This window comes from Heptranchias perlo, unplaced genomic scaffold (assembly GCF_035084215.1).
Source record: "Heptranchias perlo isolate sHepPer1 unplaced genomic scaffold, sHepPer1.hap1 HAP1_SCAFFOLD_56, whole genome shotgun sequence".
NCBI classification, from domain to species: Eukaryota; Metazoa; Chordata; class Chondrichthyes; order Hexanchiformes; family Hexanchidae; genus Heptranchias; species Heptranchias perlo.
Genome location: NW_027139581.1, coordinates 1,517,832 through 1,534,921, shown reverse-complemented (window position 1 = coordinate 1,534,921; position 17,090 = coordinate 1,517,832). Strand labels below are relative to the sequence as shown.

Genomic DNA, 17,090 nt, shown 5'->3' with positions numbered 1-17,090 from the left:
AGGCATGGATGAGGGTTTCAATGGCAATGGGCAGAGGAAGGAAAAGAGGCGGGTGAGGGAAACAGGGGGCCTTTGTGATGGAGGTCAAATCAGGTCATCAGCTCAGCTCGGCGTTACACGGGGCTAACTTTACTGGACACGTTCACCAATGTAGAATAAACGGGTAAACACCTGCAGTAAAATAGCGGAGAGTGGAATCTCAATGGGGCATTTTCAGTCTCCGTCCCCAAATATCACCCACAGTCATTTCTGGGCTGCAATCCTCAACCTGCCCTTTAACTCTCCTCGTGTCGGAGACTCAAAATTCATTTTTTGACTGGGAAACTGCAGGAACAGAGTGAAACGGATCTGGTTGAGTCCCTGGATTCAATGTGCACTGCGGATAAATCGGTACACATTATAAATGAATCGCCAAGAGTGAACATGACCAATACATTTACATGAAAACTGTAAATGAAGCCGCTCATTATTGTTGGATCAGTCCTGTATGAGCACCGATTTTAACTTTATTCCTGAGAGAGGTCTCATTAAGATAATGTCCTGGACTTTGAGATGTTTGTGTTATATCCACCACATTATTTATACCGGAGTCAAAGCTGCTGATCTAATGTGTTTGTTCAAGTGACTGTAACTAATAGCAATGATCAGGAGTATAACCGTGTCAGTGTCGACGTGTCCCCTGTATAAATCAGGGTTCATTGGAATTCATCAGTTCAGAGCGTCTTCTGGAGTTATGGTTCCCAGACCAACAGAAGTGACTGCTTCTCACAGAAATGGGATATCCAGTAATATTTCAGATAGAAGACATTTACTATCCTGCCCTTTCAGCCGTTGGAGTGCCGGGTAAGCTGTTATCTCAGCTGATAATGGCGTAAATCGGTGTTAACTGTGCTGCTGTACTTGGCGAAATATTTTTTCTCCCTGCATGTTTTACACGGTGGCCTGATCTGCTCCACCAGTTGAATGATGGAATGTGTTAAGTTGGTCTTGTAGGAGCTGGTCTGTAATGAACTTTGTAAATCCAACCCTGTCATTGTTACTGGGTGTACTGAATGTACACTACTCTGTACTGAATCTACTGTTCAATAACTGAATGTACTGTTCAATAACTTCTAAACGTTCGGTCTTGCAGCAATTCCATTATATCTGTAATGACCTTTGTATATCCCAAACTGGCATTGTTACTGGATAAATCTCTGTACTGAATGTATTGGAATCAGGTGTCAGGGCTAAGAGATGGTATCAGACCATCAGGGGCTGTTAACAGTTTCATGTTGTTGAACTAACGTGTCCTGGAATATTTTTTCATAAATCTGTTTTCAGTGATTGATAATGAGACAGCTCACGGTCTCAGTGTTCCAAGAAGGCAGAGCAAAGTCCCCCTTCCCCAATAACATGGTTCAGTTTAACAGGGGTTTCAGTGTATTTATTGGTTATCACTTATGAAATGTTATTTCATTGCGTTCATCTGACAGAGCTCCAGATATCTGGCTTCTGTATTGAGTTTGTTGCTGACTCTTTCACATCTCCTTCTCTGCTTCACTGTGGATGGATTCATTCTAAGATACAATGTTTTGGTGTTATGCTGTGTCAGTTTGCACTGTAACTGTTGGAATCCTGAGTCCTTCTTTTTATCTGTGAATTCTGAGCAACAGTGGTGACGTTGGCGTTTTGTTAATTGAACAACACCGCCATCTAATGGTGCACTTTATAATTACAGGAGAAGGAATTTCAATCATTGTGAAATCTGGAAGATGTATTTCTTCCATGATTTGCAGATTTCCATGTTTCTGCCATGATTTGCAGATGAAGCAAACAGTGTAGGCGAACAGGAGGAAAGTTGGAAATCTGTAGTAACAGTAAACTATTCCACAGAGGCTTCAATATTTAACAAACTGACACTGAGAATACGATCCGTGGAACACGGGGCTGGTGAACAGAATGAAGGGGCAGGATGTTAGGATTGAATCGAAAGTGAAAAGGAGGCATTGAGAAAGAGAGTAGAGAGTGGAGAATAATAGATAGAGGAGCGAGAGTGCAATAGAACTCTCACAATCTGACAACTAATAGATAGAGAAGCGATAGAGACTGAGGCGGAGAGGGAAAACGAGAGGGGGAGGAGGAGCGTGAGAAGAGAAAGAGAGAGAAAGGGAGAGACAGAGAGAGAGAGAGAGAATGAGAGAATGAGAGAGAGAGCGAAAAAGCGACAGCAGGGTGAATAATTCATCGGAATGAACTGCTGAAACTTCCAGGACAATTATGAAGAGGAAATGTGACTTGAAGATGTTAATAGGAAGTTGTCAGATTGTGAGAGTTTTATTGCACTCTCGCTGGGTGTGTTTATTGTTATCAGGACCTCAGTCTATTTTGGTGATTGTTACTTTTCCTTATTCAATGACTGAATTAATAAACATAATTCAAATGTATTTAAAGAATAGAATCAGTGATTTTTTGATCCTAATGAATTATTATGATACTGTATTCTAAAAACTCGGTATCAGCGGAATTCAATGAAGAACGAGGTTGATTTAATGAATACATTTTAATTTAATTTTAATTGAATATGCAAATTAAATTTAATGAGCACATTTTATGCCCAATGAGCGGTTCCCTGACACCAATAACCACTGAAATGAACTGTTGAATTTATTAGTTGGATTGTGTTAGTGGGTTCTATAGATTAGATTTCCTCCCACACTCTGCTGCAGTCTCTCCCTGTGAATCCCAGCCTCTCCATCCAATGCATTGAATCCTCTGTCTCCTCATCCATTGCTTCAGTTCATCCGCTTTCTCAAACTAGCTGTTCCTGACTCCCTTCCAGCCACTCTCGGCCTTTCCCCGTTTTGTGCCAACCCCTGTCGGTTCTCTTAACCCAGAGTAACAAATCAGCTGCACCTCCGCCTATCCCCTCACCTTTCCGGCCTTCGCTCTCTTTCCCGTCAGTCTGGAGCCAAATCCGGCTTTAACCCTTTGGATTCCCGCTCGGTAAAACTCCTTCTCACTTCCCCACCGGCACTGCGCTCTCACTCGGCCCTTCCAGTGGATCCGGTGCTCATTTATTCACTTTCTTTATCGATTTCACAATTCATTATTGATCATTGAGTTTATAAACATTTCTCTGCCTGAAAGCGCTGTCCAGGTGAATGAATCAGTTTCCACCGTTCGATGCAGCAACAAAGCTGGAAATTTGACGCCTGATCCCGTCAAATTGCTGCTTTGGCTCCAGATCTGGTCAGTAATTTCTCTGCTTCATTTTCTCTCTCTTACAGTTAACTTGGTGGCGATTGTGATCCTGTCCCGAGGAAAGTGCGGTCTCTCCAAGTGTATCAGTCGCTACCTGCTGGGAATGGCAGCGGCCGATCTCCTGGTCGTTATCACTGATCCGATATTGACACGGGTTGGTCAAATTTATTTCCGCAATTCATTCTTGTTCATTACTCCCGTGTGTCGTCCCATTAAGTACTTGGGTTATGCAGCCACAGTGGTTTCTGTCTGGCTCACAGTCGCTTTCACCTTTGATCGATTTGTGGCTATTTGTTATGAGAATCTTAAAACAAAATATTGCAACGAGAAAACGGCGCTTGCAGTAATAGGGACAGTAAGTGTGTTGGGCTTTTTAGAGAGTGTTCCCTGGTACTTCATATATGAACCTTACCTTATAATTGATAATGTTCCCAGAGATTGTATCTTTAAAGTGATCTTCCGTACTTCCCCAGTATGGGCCGCATTTGAGTTATTTCACCTCATTTTAACCCCTTGTGTCCCGTTCTTTCTGATTTTGCTGCTCAATGTTCTGACGGTCAGACGTATTTTAGTGGCCAGTCGAGTCCGCAGCGGACTCCGGGGCCGCAGCAATGGAGAGAATCACCAGGATCCAGAGATGGAGAACCGAAAGAAATCCATCATTTTACTCTTCAGTATATCGGGCAGTTTTATCCTATTATGGATGACACAGGTTGTAAATAACATTTATCGGCGAATTACAGACACTCGGTATTATAATTCCTTCACTGACCCTCGTTATATCACAGAATCCACATCAAGAATACTGCAGCTTCTCAGTTCCTGCACAAACACGTGTATTTATGTCCTAACCCAGGCTAAATTCAGGGAGGAGCTGAAGAACGCGGTGAAATACCCACTCAATCTAATTGTTAAATTAGTGAAATCATAGAAAGAGCTGAAGGGTTTCAAGCACAATAACTATTTCTAGCCATTTCATACTCCACCCACTGCACTTCCCACAGGACAGAAAGTACATTTTATATGAGCTGAAATAATTTTATATCTGATTCTGAAATTATATTTTATTGATAATATGACCCTTTGAGGCGTGATTCGCTCTGCAGACAACACATGAATTGTTGCTCAAACAGGCGGCACGAAAGAGCTCAGCTGGACTTTAACTAAATGGCCGCGCTGCAAAATGGGCAAACCTGTCAATGAAAGTAGCGACTGTGGGCCTGATCAGAATGGGTGCACTCCACATGAATGGAGAGATAGAATGACAGAGATAGACAGACAGACAGACCAACAAGTGGATAGGTAGATAGATAGCAGATGGAGGCAAGGAGAGGAAGAGACAGCGTTACACATTGAGATAAACTTACATACAGAGGCAGATAGAAAAGGGAAATGAGAGACAGTTAGAGCCATAAACAGAGAGAAAAGCAGATAATTGTGAAAGGAATAGTGAAGAAAGTGAAAGAAAGGAAGACGTAGAGAAAAAGAAAGTGAAAGTGACTCAAGTGCAGAAAGGGGCAGAGAGAAAAGGACAGTTAACAAGTTAAAGAAAGACGTGAAGAAACAGAGTAAGAGATTTAGATGGAGAAACAGCTAGAGACAATCAAAAAGAAAAATAAATAAACAGAAAAAAGGGAGAAAGAATAAAGGGCAGAAACAGAGAGGGGGCAGGAAGATAAATAGAAAAGACAAGAGAGATGGAAATAACATGGAAGGAGAAAAATATAATGAGAAAGAAATACGTGGAGAAAAAGCACAAACAGGAAAGGAGCATGTCTACATTAGAAAACAGAGACAGGAAATGAATAACACAGATTAAGGGAAAGAGAGGGAGTTTACCAGCGAGAGAAAGTTGAGAGAAACAGGTCGACAAATGGAGAAAGAAACTCAGAGGTGCAGAAGGAAAGTGGACAGAAAGTGAGAGGCACACAGCGAAAATTACAAAGAGAGATTGAAACAGGGCGATAGAGACAAAAGAAGCGAAGCAAAGAGAACTGGTGAAACAGAAAGAATCAGTGCAGGAGAGAGACAGACAGCAAAAGAGATAAAGTGAGACAACAAAAGAAAGAGGCGGATATTTGCTGGTCTACAAATGGACAATGTAATTCATTAAAACGGAATTTGTACAGTGACCTTTATATTTACACATCTCAAAACACTTTACACAATGAATTAATTCTGAACTGCGGAGACAGCTATATAATTACTCTCTGTATCTGAACAGAAGAAATTGGTGTTTTTATGTTGATAAAAAACATCCAATTGCACTGTTACTTTTTCTTCATTTCTATAAAAGATAATGTTGGACTAATGTGCAAGAATTAATGATACATTTACATAGTCTGCGTACAACGAAATTAAAGTTGATTGTGAATTCATAAAAAAGAAAGAGATGGAGAAAGTGAAGAGAGAAATAAAGAAAAGGAGAGACAGAACAGAGAGAGTGAAAGGCAGAGCGAAAGAGAGAGAAAGAGTTGAAAAGGGGGTGAGAAGGCAAAAGAGACAGATAGAGAGAGAGTGGGGAGAGAACGAGCGAGAGGGACAGCGAGGCAAATGGAAAGATGAGTTAAAGATGGAAGACAGAAACATAGAGATACAAAGAGAGAAGCAAAAGGTGACAGAGAAAAAATACAGAAATGGAACAGTGATACAGGGACGGAAATTAAAAGAGGGTGAAGTAACAAGACAGAAAAATGCCAGAAAGGAGACTGAGAAAGATAAATATATTGACAAAGAGAGAGAACCAGTGAAAGACAGACAGATTTAAAAAAACAGCAAGGTAGACACAGGAATGTGATTAACACACAGAGAGCACGAAATAATCATAAAACAATTCATTGTAATCAGCTTGGAGTGGGTGAGTGCAGAAGCAGAACAGCAGGAGATGAAGCAGGCGAGCCAGTTAATGTCTGTTCTGGGGGAATAGGTTTTTGGTTTAATTTTGACAGTTGTAAAGATGATGCCTGGAGGCTGCACAATGAAGTCACTCAGTCTTGCGTAACTGACTCTGCCCTTTATTTACAGCAGGAGTTTTATCAGCTGCACTGTACAGTGTGTAACTTTCCCATCGATCTTCTGTATTCTGCATTAAATCAGCCTGTACTCTTACCCCTTCTGCTGTGTTAGTAAACTGGACAGGGTCCCCACAGCACTGTAACAAAAAGCAAAATGCTCTGAATCTGAAAGAACAAAGGTTATCGTTTCGGGCGTGGAGAATCTTCTTCATCAAAATTCATCCAATCAGAAAAATAGACGTGGGATATATGAACTTATATATAAATTTAAAAATCAATATTTATGTATGCAAAAAGCACAAAGCAAGAGAGGAATCATGGGGAGAGGGGTGTATCAGATAATCTCAGTCAAATGACCCCATGCAGAATGAGAAAGATAGACAGTCTTGCATGTCTATAGCGCCTTTCCCAGTGTCACGTTGTCCCAAAGCGCTTTACAGTCAATGAAATACTTTTAACTGTACTCACTGTTGTAATGCAGGCAGCCAATTTGAGCACAGCAAGCTCCCATAAACAGCAATGAAGAACATGATTAGATAATCTTTTTAGGTCTTGGTTGAGTGATAAATATTGGCCAGGACATCGGGGAGAACTCCACTGCTCTTCTTCGAATAGTACCATGGGATCTTTTACATCCACCTGTGAGGTCCTCAGTTGAACGACTCATCCGAAAGACGGCATCTCCAACAGTGCAGCGCTCCCTCAGTACTGCACTGGAATGTCAGCCGAGATTTTCTGCTCAAATCCCTGGAGTGCAAACTGTGCCCAGACAAGGACCATTTTATACCAATCAATATTTGAAAGTTAAGCGTCCAGCAATCAGGCATCAGCTCATGTAACCTGAACTCCAGGTTACAACAATTCTCTCAAAATGATTGCTGATTTTATTTTCATCCGCCATTTGTGCAGTGTCCATAAAATAAGGTAAACGGAATAAAATGAAAACAAAAAAGATTCTTCATGATAACATGAATCAATACCAGCAGTGGTAATATAGGGAATGGCATCAAACAGGGAATGAGAGATGCATGTAACAAGGGCACTGTAGTAATCATGGGTGACTTTAATCTACATCTTGACTTGGCCAAACCAAATTGGTAATAATACTGTGGAGGATGAATTCCTGGAGCGAGTCTGAGATGTTTTTTTAGACCAGTGCGTTGAGGAGACAACTCGGGAACAGGCTATCCCTAATTGGATATTGTGCAATGAGAAGGGGTTAATTAATTATCTTGTTTGCGTGGTCCTTTTGGAAAGAATGGCCATAACATGATAGAATTCTTCATTTAGATGGAAAGTGAAATAGTCCAATCGAAACTAGGGTCCTAAATCGAAACAAAGGAAACGACGAAGAATGAGGAGTGAGTTGGCTGTGATAGATTGGGGATTACCATGATGGTGGATAGGCAATGGTTAACATTCAAGGAGTGAATGCATGAACTGCATCAATTATACATTCCTTTCTGGCGCAAAAACACAAAAGGAAAAGCGGCCCAACCATGGCTAACAAAAGAAATTAAGCATAATTTTAGATCCAAAGAGGAGTCATATAAAGTTGCCAGAAAATGTAGCAAGACTGAGGATTGGGATCAGTTTATAATTCAGCAAAAAAGATTAAAAGGGGAAAATAGAGCATGAGAGTAAATTGTAAGGAACATAAAAGCAAACAGTTAAAGCTTCTACAAGTATGTAAAAATAAAAAGATTAGTGAAGACAAATGTAGGTGCCTTACAGTCAGAAACGGGAGAATTTATAATGGGGAACAAGGAAATGGCAGAGCAATTAAACAAATACTTTGGTTCTGTCTTCACGGAAGAGGACACAAACAACTTCCCAGATATGCTCGGGAACCAAGGGTCGAGTGAGAAGGAGGTGTTAAAGGAAATTAATGTTTGTAAAAGAATAGTGCTGGAGAAATTAATGGGACTGAAAGCCGACAAATCCCCAGTGCCTGATAATCTGCATCCCAGAGTATTAAAATAGTTCGCTATGGAAATAGTGGATGCATTGGTTGTCATCTTCAAAAATTGTATAGTGTTTGGAGAAATGCCTGCAGATTGGAGGGTGGCAAAGGTAACCACACTATTTAGAAAAGGGGGGAGAGAGAAAACAGGGAACTACAGACCGGTTATCCTAACATCAGTAGTAGGGAAAATGCTCGAGTCTATTGTAAAGGATGTGATCACAGGACACTTCGAAAATATCAATGGGATTAGACAAAGTCAACATGGATTTATGAAAGGGAAATCTTGTTTGACAAACCTACTGGAGGTTTTTGAGGGTGTAACTGGTAGGATAGATAAGTGGGAACCACTGGATGTGGTGCATTATGATTTTCAGAAGGCCTTTGAGAAACTCCCACATAAGAGGTTCGTGTGCAAACTTAAATCACATGGGATTGGGGTTAATATACTGGCATGGATTGAAAATTGGTTAACAGACAGGAAACAGAGAGTAGGAATAAATGGGTCTTTTTCGGGGTTGCAGGTGGTAACTAGTGGGGTACCGCAGGGATCCGTTCTTTGGTCCCCTGATTTGGATGAGGCAACCAAATGTAATATTTCCAAGTTTGCTGATGATACAAAACTAGGTGGGATGGTGAGTTGTGAGGATGATGCAAAGAGGCTTCAAGGCGATTTAGACAAGTTGAGTGAGTGGGCAAATACACGGCAGATGCAGAATAACGTGGATAAATGTGAAGTTATCCACTTCGGATGGAAAAACAGAAAGGCAGAGTATTATTTAAATAGTGATAGATTGGGAAACGTTGATGTACAAAAGGACCTGGGTGTCCTTGTACACCAATCACTGAAAGCAAGCATGCAGGTGCAGCAAGCAGTTAGGAAGGCAAATGTTATGTTGGCCTTCATTGCAAGTGGATTTGAGTACAGGAGAAAAGATGTCTCACTGCAGTTTTCAGGGCCTTGGTGAGACCACACCTGTTTGTGTGCAGTTTTGGCCTCCTTACCGAAGAAAGGATACACTTGGCATGGAGGGAGTGCAGCGAAGTTTCACCAGATTGATTCTTGGGATAGCAGCATTGTCGTATGAGGAGATATTATAGAATCATAGAATCATAGAAGTTACAACATGGAAACAGGCCCTTCGGCCCAACATGTCCATGTCGCCCAGTTTATACCACTAAGCTAGTCCCAATTGCCTGCACTTGGCCCATATCCCTCGATACCCATCTTCCCCATGTAACTGTCCAAATGCTTTTTAAAAGACAAAATTGTACCCGCCTCTACTACTGCCTCTGGCAGCTCGTTCCAGACACTCACCACCCTTTGAGTGAAAAAATTGCCCCTCTGGATCCTTTTGTATCTCTCCCCTCTCACCTTAAATCTGTGCCCCATCGTTATAGACTCCCCTACCTTTGGGAAAAGATTTTGACTATCGACCTTATCTATGCCCCTCATTATTTTATAGACTTCTATAAGATCACCCCTTAACCTCCTACTCTCCAGGGAAAAAAGTCCCAGTCTGTCTAACCTCTCCCTGTAAGTCAAACCATCAAGTCCCGGTAGCATCCTAGTAAATCTTTTCTGCACTCTTTCTAGTTTAATAATATCCTTTCTATAATAGGGTGACCAGAACTGTACACAGTACTCCAAGTGTGGCCTCACCAATGCCCTGTACAACTTCAACAAGACATCCCAACTCCTGCATTCAATGTTCTGACCAATGAAACCAAGCATGCTGAATGCCTTCTTCACCACCCTATCCACCTGTGACTCCACTTTCAAGGAGCTATGAATCTGTACTCCTAGATCTCTTTGTTCTATAACTCTCCCCAACGCCCTACCATTAACGGAGTAGGTCCTGGCCCGATTCGATCTACCAAAATGCATCACCTCACATTTATCTAAATTAAACTCCATCTGCCATTCATCGGCCCACTGGCCCAATTTATCAAGATCCCGTTGCAATCCTAGATAACCTTCTTCACTGTCCACAATGCCACCAATCTTGGTGTCATCTGCAAACTTACTAACCATGCCTCCTAAATTCTCATCCAAATCATTAATATAAATAACAAATAACAGCGGACCCAGCACCGATCCCTGAGGCACACCGCTGGACACAGGCATCCAGTTTGAAAAACAACCCTCGACAACCACCCTCTGTCTTCTGTCGTCAAGCCAATTTTGTATCCAATTGGCTACCTCACCTTGGATCCCATGAGATTTAACCTTATGTAACAACCTACCATGCGGTACCTTGTCAAATGCTTTGCTGAAGTCCATGTAGACCACGTCTGCTGCACAGCCCTCATCTATCTTCTTGGTTACCCCTTCAAAAAACTCAATCAAATTCGTGAGACATGATTTTCCTCTCACAAAACCATGCTGACTGTTCCTAATTAGTCCCTGCCTCTCCAAATTCCTGTAGATCCTGTCCCTCAGAATACCCTCTAACAACTTACCCACTACAGATGTCAGGCTCACTGGTCTGTAGTTCCCAGGCTTTTCCCTGCCGCCCTTCTTAAACAAAGGCACAACATTTGCTACCCTCCAATCTTCAGGCACCTCACCTGTAGCGGTGGATGATTCAAATATCTCTGCTAGGGGACCCGCAATTTCCTCCCTAACCTCCCTTAACGTCCTGGGATACATTTCATCAGGTCCCGGAGATTTATCTACCTTGATGCGCGTTAAGACTTCCAGCACCTCCCTCTCTGTAATATGTACACTCCTCAAGACATCACTATTTATTTCCCCAAGTTCCCTAACATCCATGCCTTTCTCAACCGTAAATACCGATGTGAAATATTCATTCAGGATCTCACCCATATCTTGTGGTTCCGCACATAGATGACCTTGTTGATCCTTAAGAGGCCCTACTCTCTCCCTAGTTACCCTTTTGCCCTTTATGTATTTGTAGAAGCTCTTTGGATTCACCTTTGCCTGATCTGCCAAAGCAATCTCATATCCCCTTTTTGCCCTCCTGATTTCTCTCTTAACTCTACTCCGGCAATCTCTATACTCTTCAAGGGATCCACTTGATCCCAGCAGCCTATGCATGTCATATGCCTCCTTCTTCTTTTTGACGAGTGCCTCAATCTCCCGAGTCATCCAAGGTTCCCTACTTCTACCAGCCTTGCCCTTCACTTTATAAGGAATGTGCTTACCCTGAACCCTGGTTAACACACTTTTGAAAGCCTCCCACTTACCAGACGTCCCTTTGCCTGCCAACAGACTCTCCCAATCAACTTCTGAAAGTTCCTGTCTAATACCATCAAAATTGGCCTTTCCCCAATTTAGAATTTTAACTTTTGGGCCAGACCTATCCTTCTCCATAGCTATCTTAAAACTAATGGAATTATGATCACTGGTCCCAAAGTGATCCCTCACTAACACTTCTGTCACCTGCCCTTCCTTATTTCCCAAGAGGAGGTCAAGTTTTGCCCCCTCTCTCGTCGGGCCATCCACATACTGAATGAGAAATTCCTCCTGAATACACTCAACAAATTTCTCTCCATCCAAGCCCCTAATGCTATGGCTGTCCCAGTCAATGTTGGGAAAGTTAAAGTCCCCTACTATTACCACCCTATTTTTCTTGCAGCTGTCTGTAATCTCCTTACATATTTGCTCCTCAATTTCCCGTTGACTATTTGGGGGTCTGTAGTACAATCCTATCAAAGTGATCTCTCCCTTCTTATTTTTCAGTTCTACCCATATGGACTCAGTGGGCGAACCCTCGGATATATCCCCTCTCACTACTGCCGTGATGTTCTCCCTAATCAAGAACGCAACTCCCCCTCCTCTCTTACCTCCTGCTCTATCTTTCCTATAGCATCTGTACCCTGGAACATTGAGCTGCCAGTCCTGCCCCTCCCTTAGCCATGTTTCAGTAATAGCTATAACATCCCAGTCCCATGTACCCATCCATGCCCTGAGTTCATCTGCCTTGCCCATCAGACTTCTTGCATTGAAATAAATGCAGTTTAATCTAGACTTCCCTTGGTCTTTGCCCTGCTTTCTCAGACCATCTGTCCGGTCATGTTCTGTACACTCTCCCTTACTGCGTTTTGTTTCTGTCACCACTTTATTTCCCACTGACTTCCTGCATCGGTTCCCATCCCCCTGCCATATTCGGTCGACTCAGCCTGTATTCACCAGAGTTTAGAAGAAAAAGAGGGGATCTCATTGAAACGTATAAAGCTCTGACAGGGCGAGACAGGCTGGATGCAAGGACGATGTTTACCCTGGCTGGGGAGTCCAGAACGAGGGGTCACAGGCTCGGAAACGGAGCAGGACATTTAGGACTGAGATGAGGAGAAATTTCTTCATTCAGAGGGTGGCGAACCAATGGAATTCTCTACCCAGAAGGCTGTGGAGGCCATGTCACTGAAAATATTTAAGAAGGACATTGATAGATTTCTAGACACAGAAGGCATGAAGGGGTATGGGGAGAGAGCGGGAATATGGTATTGAGATAAAGAATCAGCCATGATCATAATGAACGGCGGAGCAGGCTCGAAGGGCCGAATGGTGTACTCCTGCTCCTATTTTCTTTGTTTCTATGTTTCGATGTAAAAAGGAAGAGAGTAGCAAAAGTAAACATTGGTCCCTTACAGGCTGAGACAGGATAAATTATAATAGGTAATCAGGAAGTAGCAGATACGTTAAACAAATATTTTTTTTCTCTGTTTTCACAGTGGAAGACACTAAAAGCACAACAAAAATAATGGGGAACCAGGGGGTAAATGAGAGTAAGGAACTTAATACAATTAATATCACTGGAGAAAAAGTACTGGACAAACTAATGGGACTAAAAGCCGACAAATCCCCTGAACCTGATGGCCAACATCCGTGAGTTCGAAAAGAGGTGGCTGCAGAGATAGTGCATGCATCGGTTATGATCTTCCCAAATTCTCTAGATTCTGGAATGGTCCCAGTGGATTGGAATGCAGCAAATGTTAACCCGGTATTCAAGAAGGGAGGGGGAGAAAAAACAAGGAACGACAGGCCAATTAGCCTGACCTCTTGCCGTCGGGAATATGCTGGAATCCATTATTAAGGAAGTGGTAACAGGGCACTTAGAACATCATAATATGATTCGGCAGAGTCAACATGGTTTAATGAAAGGGAAATCGTGTTTGACAAATTTATTCGAGTTTTTTGAGAATGTAACTAGCAGGATAGATAAAGGTGAACCAATGGATGTCGTACATTTGGATTTTCAAAAGACATTCGATAAGATGCCACATCAAAGGTTGTTGCACAATGTAAGGGTTCATGGAGTTGGGATAATCCATTAGCACGGATAGAGGATTGGTTAACTGACAGAAAATAGAGTGCGGATAAATGGGTCATTTTCAGGTTGGCAGGCTGTAACTAGTGGGGTGCCGCAAGGATCGGAGCTTGGGCCTCAGCTATTTACAATCTATATCAATGGCTTAGATGAACGGACCGAGTGTAATGCATCCAAGTTTGCTGATGATACAAAGCTCGGTGGGAAAGTAAGCTGTGAGGAGGACACAAAGAGTCTGCAAAGGGATATAGACAGGCTAAGTGAATGGGTAAGAAGGTGCCAGGTGGAGTATGATGTGGGGAAATGTGAGGTTTTACAATTCGGTATGAAAAATAGAAAAGCAGAATACTTTTATATGGTGAGAAATTAGTAAAATTTGGTGTTCAGGGAGAATTGGGTGTCCTCGTACAAGAAACACAAAAAGTGATTATGCAGGTGCAGCAAGCAATGAGGAAGGCAAACGGCATGTCGGCGTTTATTGCAAGGGGGTTGGAGTACAACAGTAAGGAAGTCTTACTACAGTTGTACAGGGCAATGGTGAGACCTCACCTAGAGTACTGCGCAGAGTTTTGGTCTCCTTATCTAAGGAAGGATATACTTGCCTTTGAGGCGGTGCAACGAAGTTTCACTAGATTAATTCCTGGGGTGAGAGGTTTGTCCTGTGAAGAGAGGTTGAGTAGAATGGGAATATACTTTCTGGAGTTTAGAAGAATGAGAGGTGATTTCATTGGAACATATAAGATTCTGAGGGTGCTTGACAGGGTACATGCCGAGAGGCTGATTTCTCTGGCTGGAGAGTCGAGAACTCGGGGGCATAGTCTCAGGGTAAGGGGTCGGCCATTCAAGACTGAGATGAGGAGGAATTTCTTCACGCAGAGGGTTGTGAATCTTAGGAATTCTCAACCCCAGAGGGCTGTGGATGCTGAGTCATTCAACATATTCAAGACTGAGATCGATAATTTTTTCGACTCTCGGGGAATCAAGGGATATGTGGATCGGGCGGGAAGTGGAGTTGAGGTCGAAGATCAGCCATGATCTTATTGAATGGCGGTGCAGGTTCGAGGGGCCGAGTGGCCTACTCCTGCTCCTATTTTATGTTCTTATGCTCTTATATTGCTCAATGCTTTATTTAAAAAAATTAAAGAAGTGATTTGATTCCCAAACAGAATTAAAACGATGGGATTCTTATCATTCTCCAGTGATTTGAACCGGCCATTCCATATCCAGACCCAGTGCTACCATGAGGCTATCAATGTCTGTTCATGGATTTCCAAGTGTCTTATATATAATTCGTGTTGGAGAGAATGTTCTTGTCACGTTTTCAACATTGCAATCTGTGTATTCAGAGAGAAAAATCCACGCGGAAGACCAGGATTCAATTCCCCGACAGGGAGGTTACACTTTTGCTGTCTTTAATAGATTCACTTTCATTTCTCTTGTAATTTACCTGCAATATTGGATGCGGAAAATACACTGAAAGACAAACTCGGACCATCCCGCTTTCCACAATTTAATTTCACTGATATTCCAGCGATTTTAAAAGCTGCTCTCTGCCTCACCCTCCACCTCGATATAAGAACCAACAGTTAATCTGTTTTTTGGTGGTATTGTTTGAGGAAAGATTATCGTCCAGGTTTCCAGCCATGCGCACAGCAAGGTCCCACAAACCGCAATGACAAAGTAACAGGCACATAATGCAGATGGGAAACGAGTGGAACTGAGCAGTATGAAAGTGTAACGGGATTAAATTAAAGAGCTGCCTGGAATGGGGTTCACCCGGTTGTGAACCAATTGGATCTTAAGTCTTTAACCACTCGGCCTGGTGCTTAATGACACTTTATTTAACTTTCCACGGGCCACTGGTGAAAGAAGATGAACGGCCACTTTTCCATCTCTTTGTTGGATCATGTCCAGAGTCAAATTATGTGAGGAACGCGGGAGAGAGTGAGGGAGAGAAAGAAAGAGACAGAGACCCCTTCAGAAAAACGGAGAAAATGTGTGGCGCGCGCACATACCAACACACACACCCAAACAGACAGAAACACATCGGGTGACTCAAACACACAGAGAGAGACAGACTATCGGTCATTTGGCATATTCTTTGTTCTATTTCTGTCGTCGATTTCGTGAAATCTTGCAGATCAATTCCAACGAGCATAAAACTCGAAGTGTTCAAAGCCGTGCATTTTTAATTCACTGAAGAATGAGAAGTTTGCTGCATGTTAAACCGCTGATAATGGCATCCGCAGTCGGCAGGATCCGTACCTTCGCGGAAAGATCCCAATGGATTTCTGATCCATCGCTTTAACCACTCGGGGATACTCAGCACCATCTCAACACATCGACAAACATGGAGGCGTGGGGTTAAAATATTAGACTAAAAATCCAACGGGTTTATACCCGCGTGGGTTCGAAACCCATTTCTGATAACAGTTATTTCCGTTCCATTTTGATGTTGCTCATTGAAACTCTTGTTCCATCTGCCTCATGCACCTGTTACTCTGTCATTGCTGTTTGTGGGGCATTGCTGGTCGCAAATTTCCAAACCTGGACGATAATGAACACCACCAAAAAGCAGATGAACTGACCATCCTTTTCATTGCTGTATGTGAGATCTTTCTGGTTCATCTCCTCTCCGCCCTTTCCGATGTCTTTGTCTCTCTGTCTCTCTCTGTCCTTCACCACAACACGAACGAGGAACTGGCACAGGACGGAAAGTGAAGATTTTGAAGGAAGCAAAAGTTCCACTTTCAGTCGGGGAATTGAACCGCGGGTGCCCGAGTTACAGGCGAGGATACTCACCACAATACTAACGAGGAGTTGGTGTAATCTGGTGATGGACACTCACCACAGATGGCGTTGGACACCCTTCAAATTTCAGTGAATCTATTTTGAACATTTATTTAATGACAATTTGCGAAAATTCCTTCTTCAACTAACACCACCAAAACGCAGATTAACTGGCCATTCATTTCATTGTTGTATGTGGGATATTTCTCGTAAACCTCCTCTGCGCCCTCATCAGTGCCTCTCTCACTCTCCGTCTCTCTTCCTGTGTCTCGCTCTCTGTTTCTCTTTCTTTCTGTTTCTCTCTCTCTCTCTGTTGCGGGCTGCTGAATCAGCCCGGGATTGCTCACAGCTCGATTCTGCGTCTTCATTTCTTGCACATTTTTTGGGTTCTGCCATCGAGGTGAAGAGTGAGGCAGAGAGCAGGTTTTAAAATCGCTGGAATATTAGTGAAATTAAATTGTGGAAAGTGGGATGGTCGGAGTTCGACTTTCAGTGTATTTTCCACATCAAATATTGGAGATAAATGAAAGTGAAGCTTTTAAAGGCAGAAACACCGGGACTTCGACATTGGAGAATTGAACCCTGATCAACCGCGTGACAGATGGGGATATTCAGCACGACACCAACGTGGAACTGGCGTGAGCAGTTGATGGACACTCCCCACAGATGGCGTCAGACACGCTTCAAATTTCATTGAATCCATTCCAATCATTAATTTGATGACAAAGAAAAGCGTAGAAGAAGTGACACTTAAGTACATTACATATAGCGCAAGATTCTGAAACG

The 17,090-nt window shown here is 42.6% G+C and overlaps 1 protein-coding gene across 1 annotated transcript; it reads left to right on the top strand.

The window, feature by feature from the left end:
• Window positions 1-773: 773 nt before the first annotated feature.
• On the top strand, window positions 774-4,174 carry LOC137315733 (probable G-protein coupled receptor 139). Its single transcript, XM_067980234.1, has 2 exons — window positions 774-874; window positions 3,262-4,174. The coding sequence occupies exons 1-2, from the start codon at window positions 774-776 to the stop codon at window positions 4,172-4,174; spliced, it is 1,014 nt and encodes a 337-aa protein (XP_067836335.1).
• Window positions 4,175-17,090: the final 12,916 nt, after the last annotated feature.

Bases quoted from the DNA above. Each gene is read 5' to 3' on its own strand.
- LOC137315733 (XM_067980234.1), top strand. From the start codon at position 774: ATGGGATATCCAGTAATATTTCAGATAGAAGACATTTACTATCCTGCC. The intron at 875-3,261 runs AATCGGTGTTAA...TCATTTTCTCTC, and splicing joins TCTCAGCTGATAATGGCGTA to TCTTACAGTTAACTTGGTGG.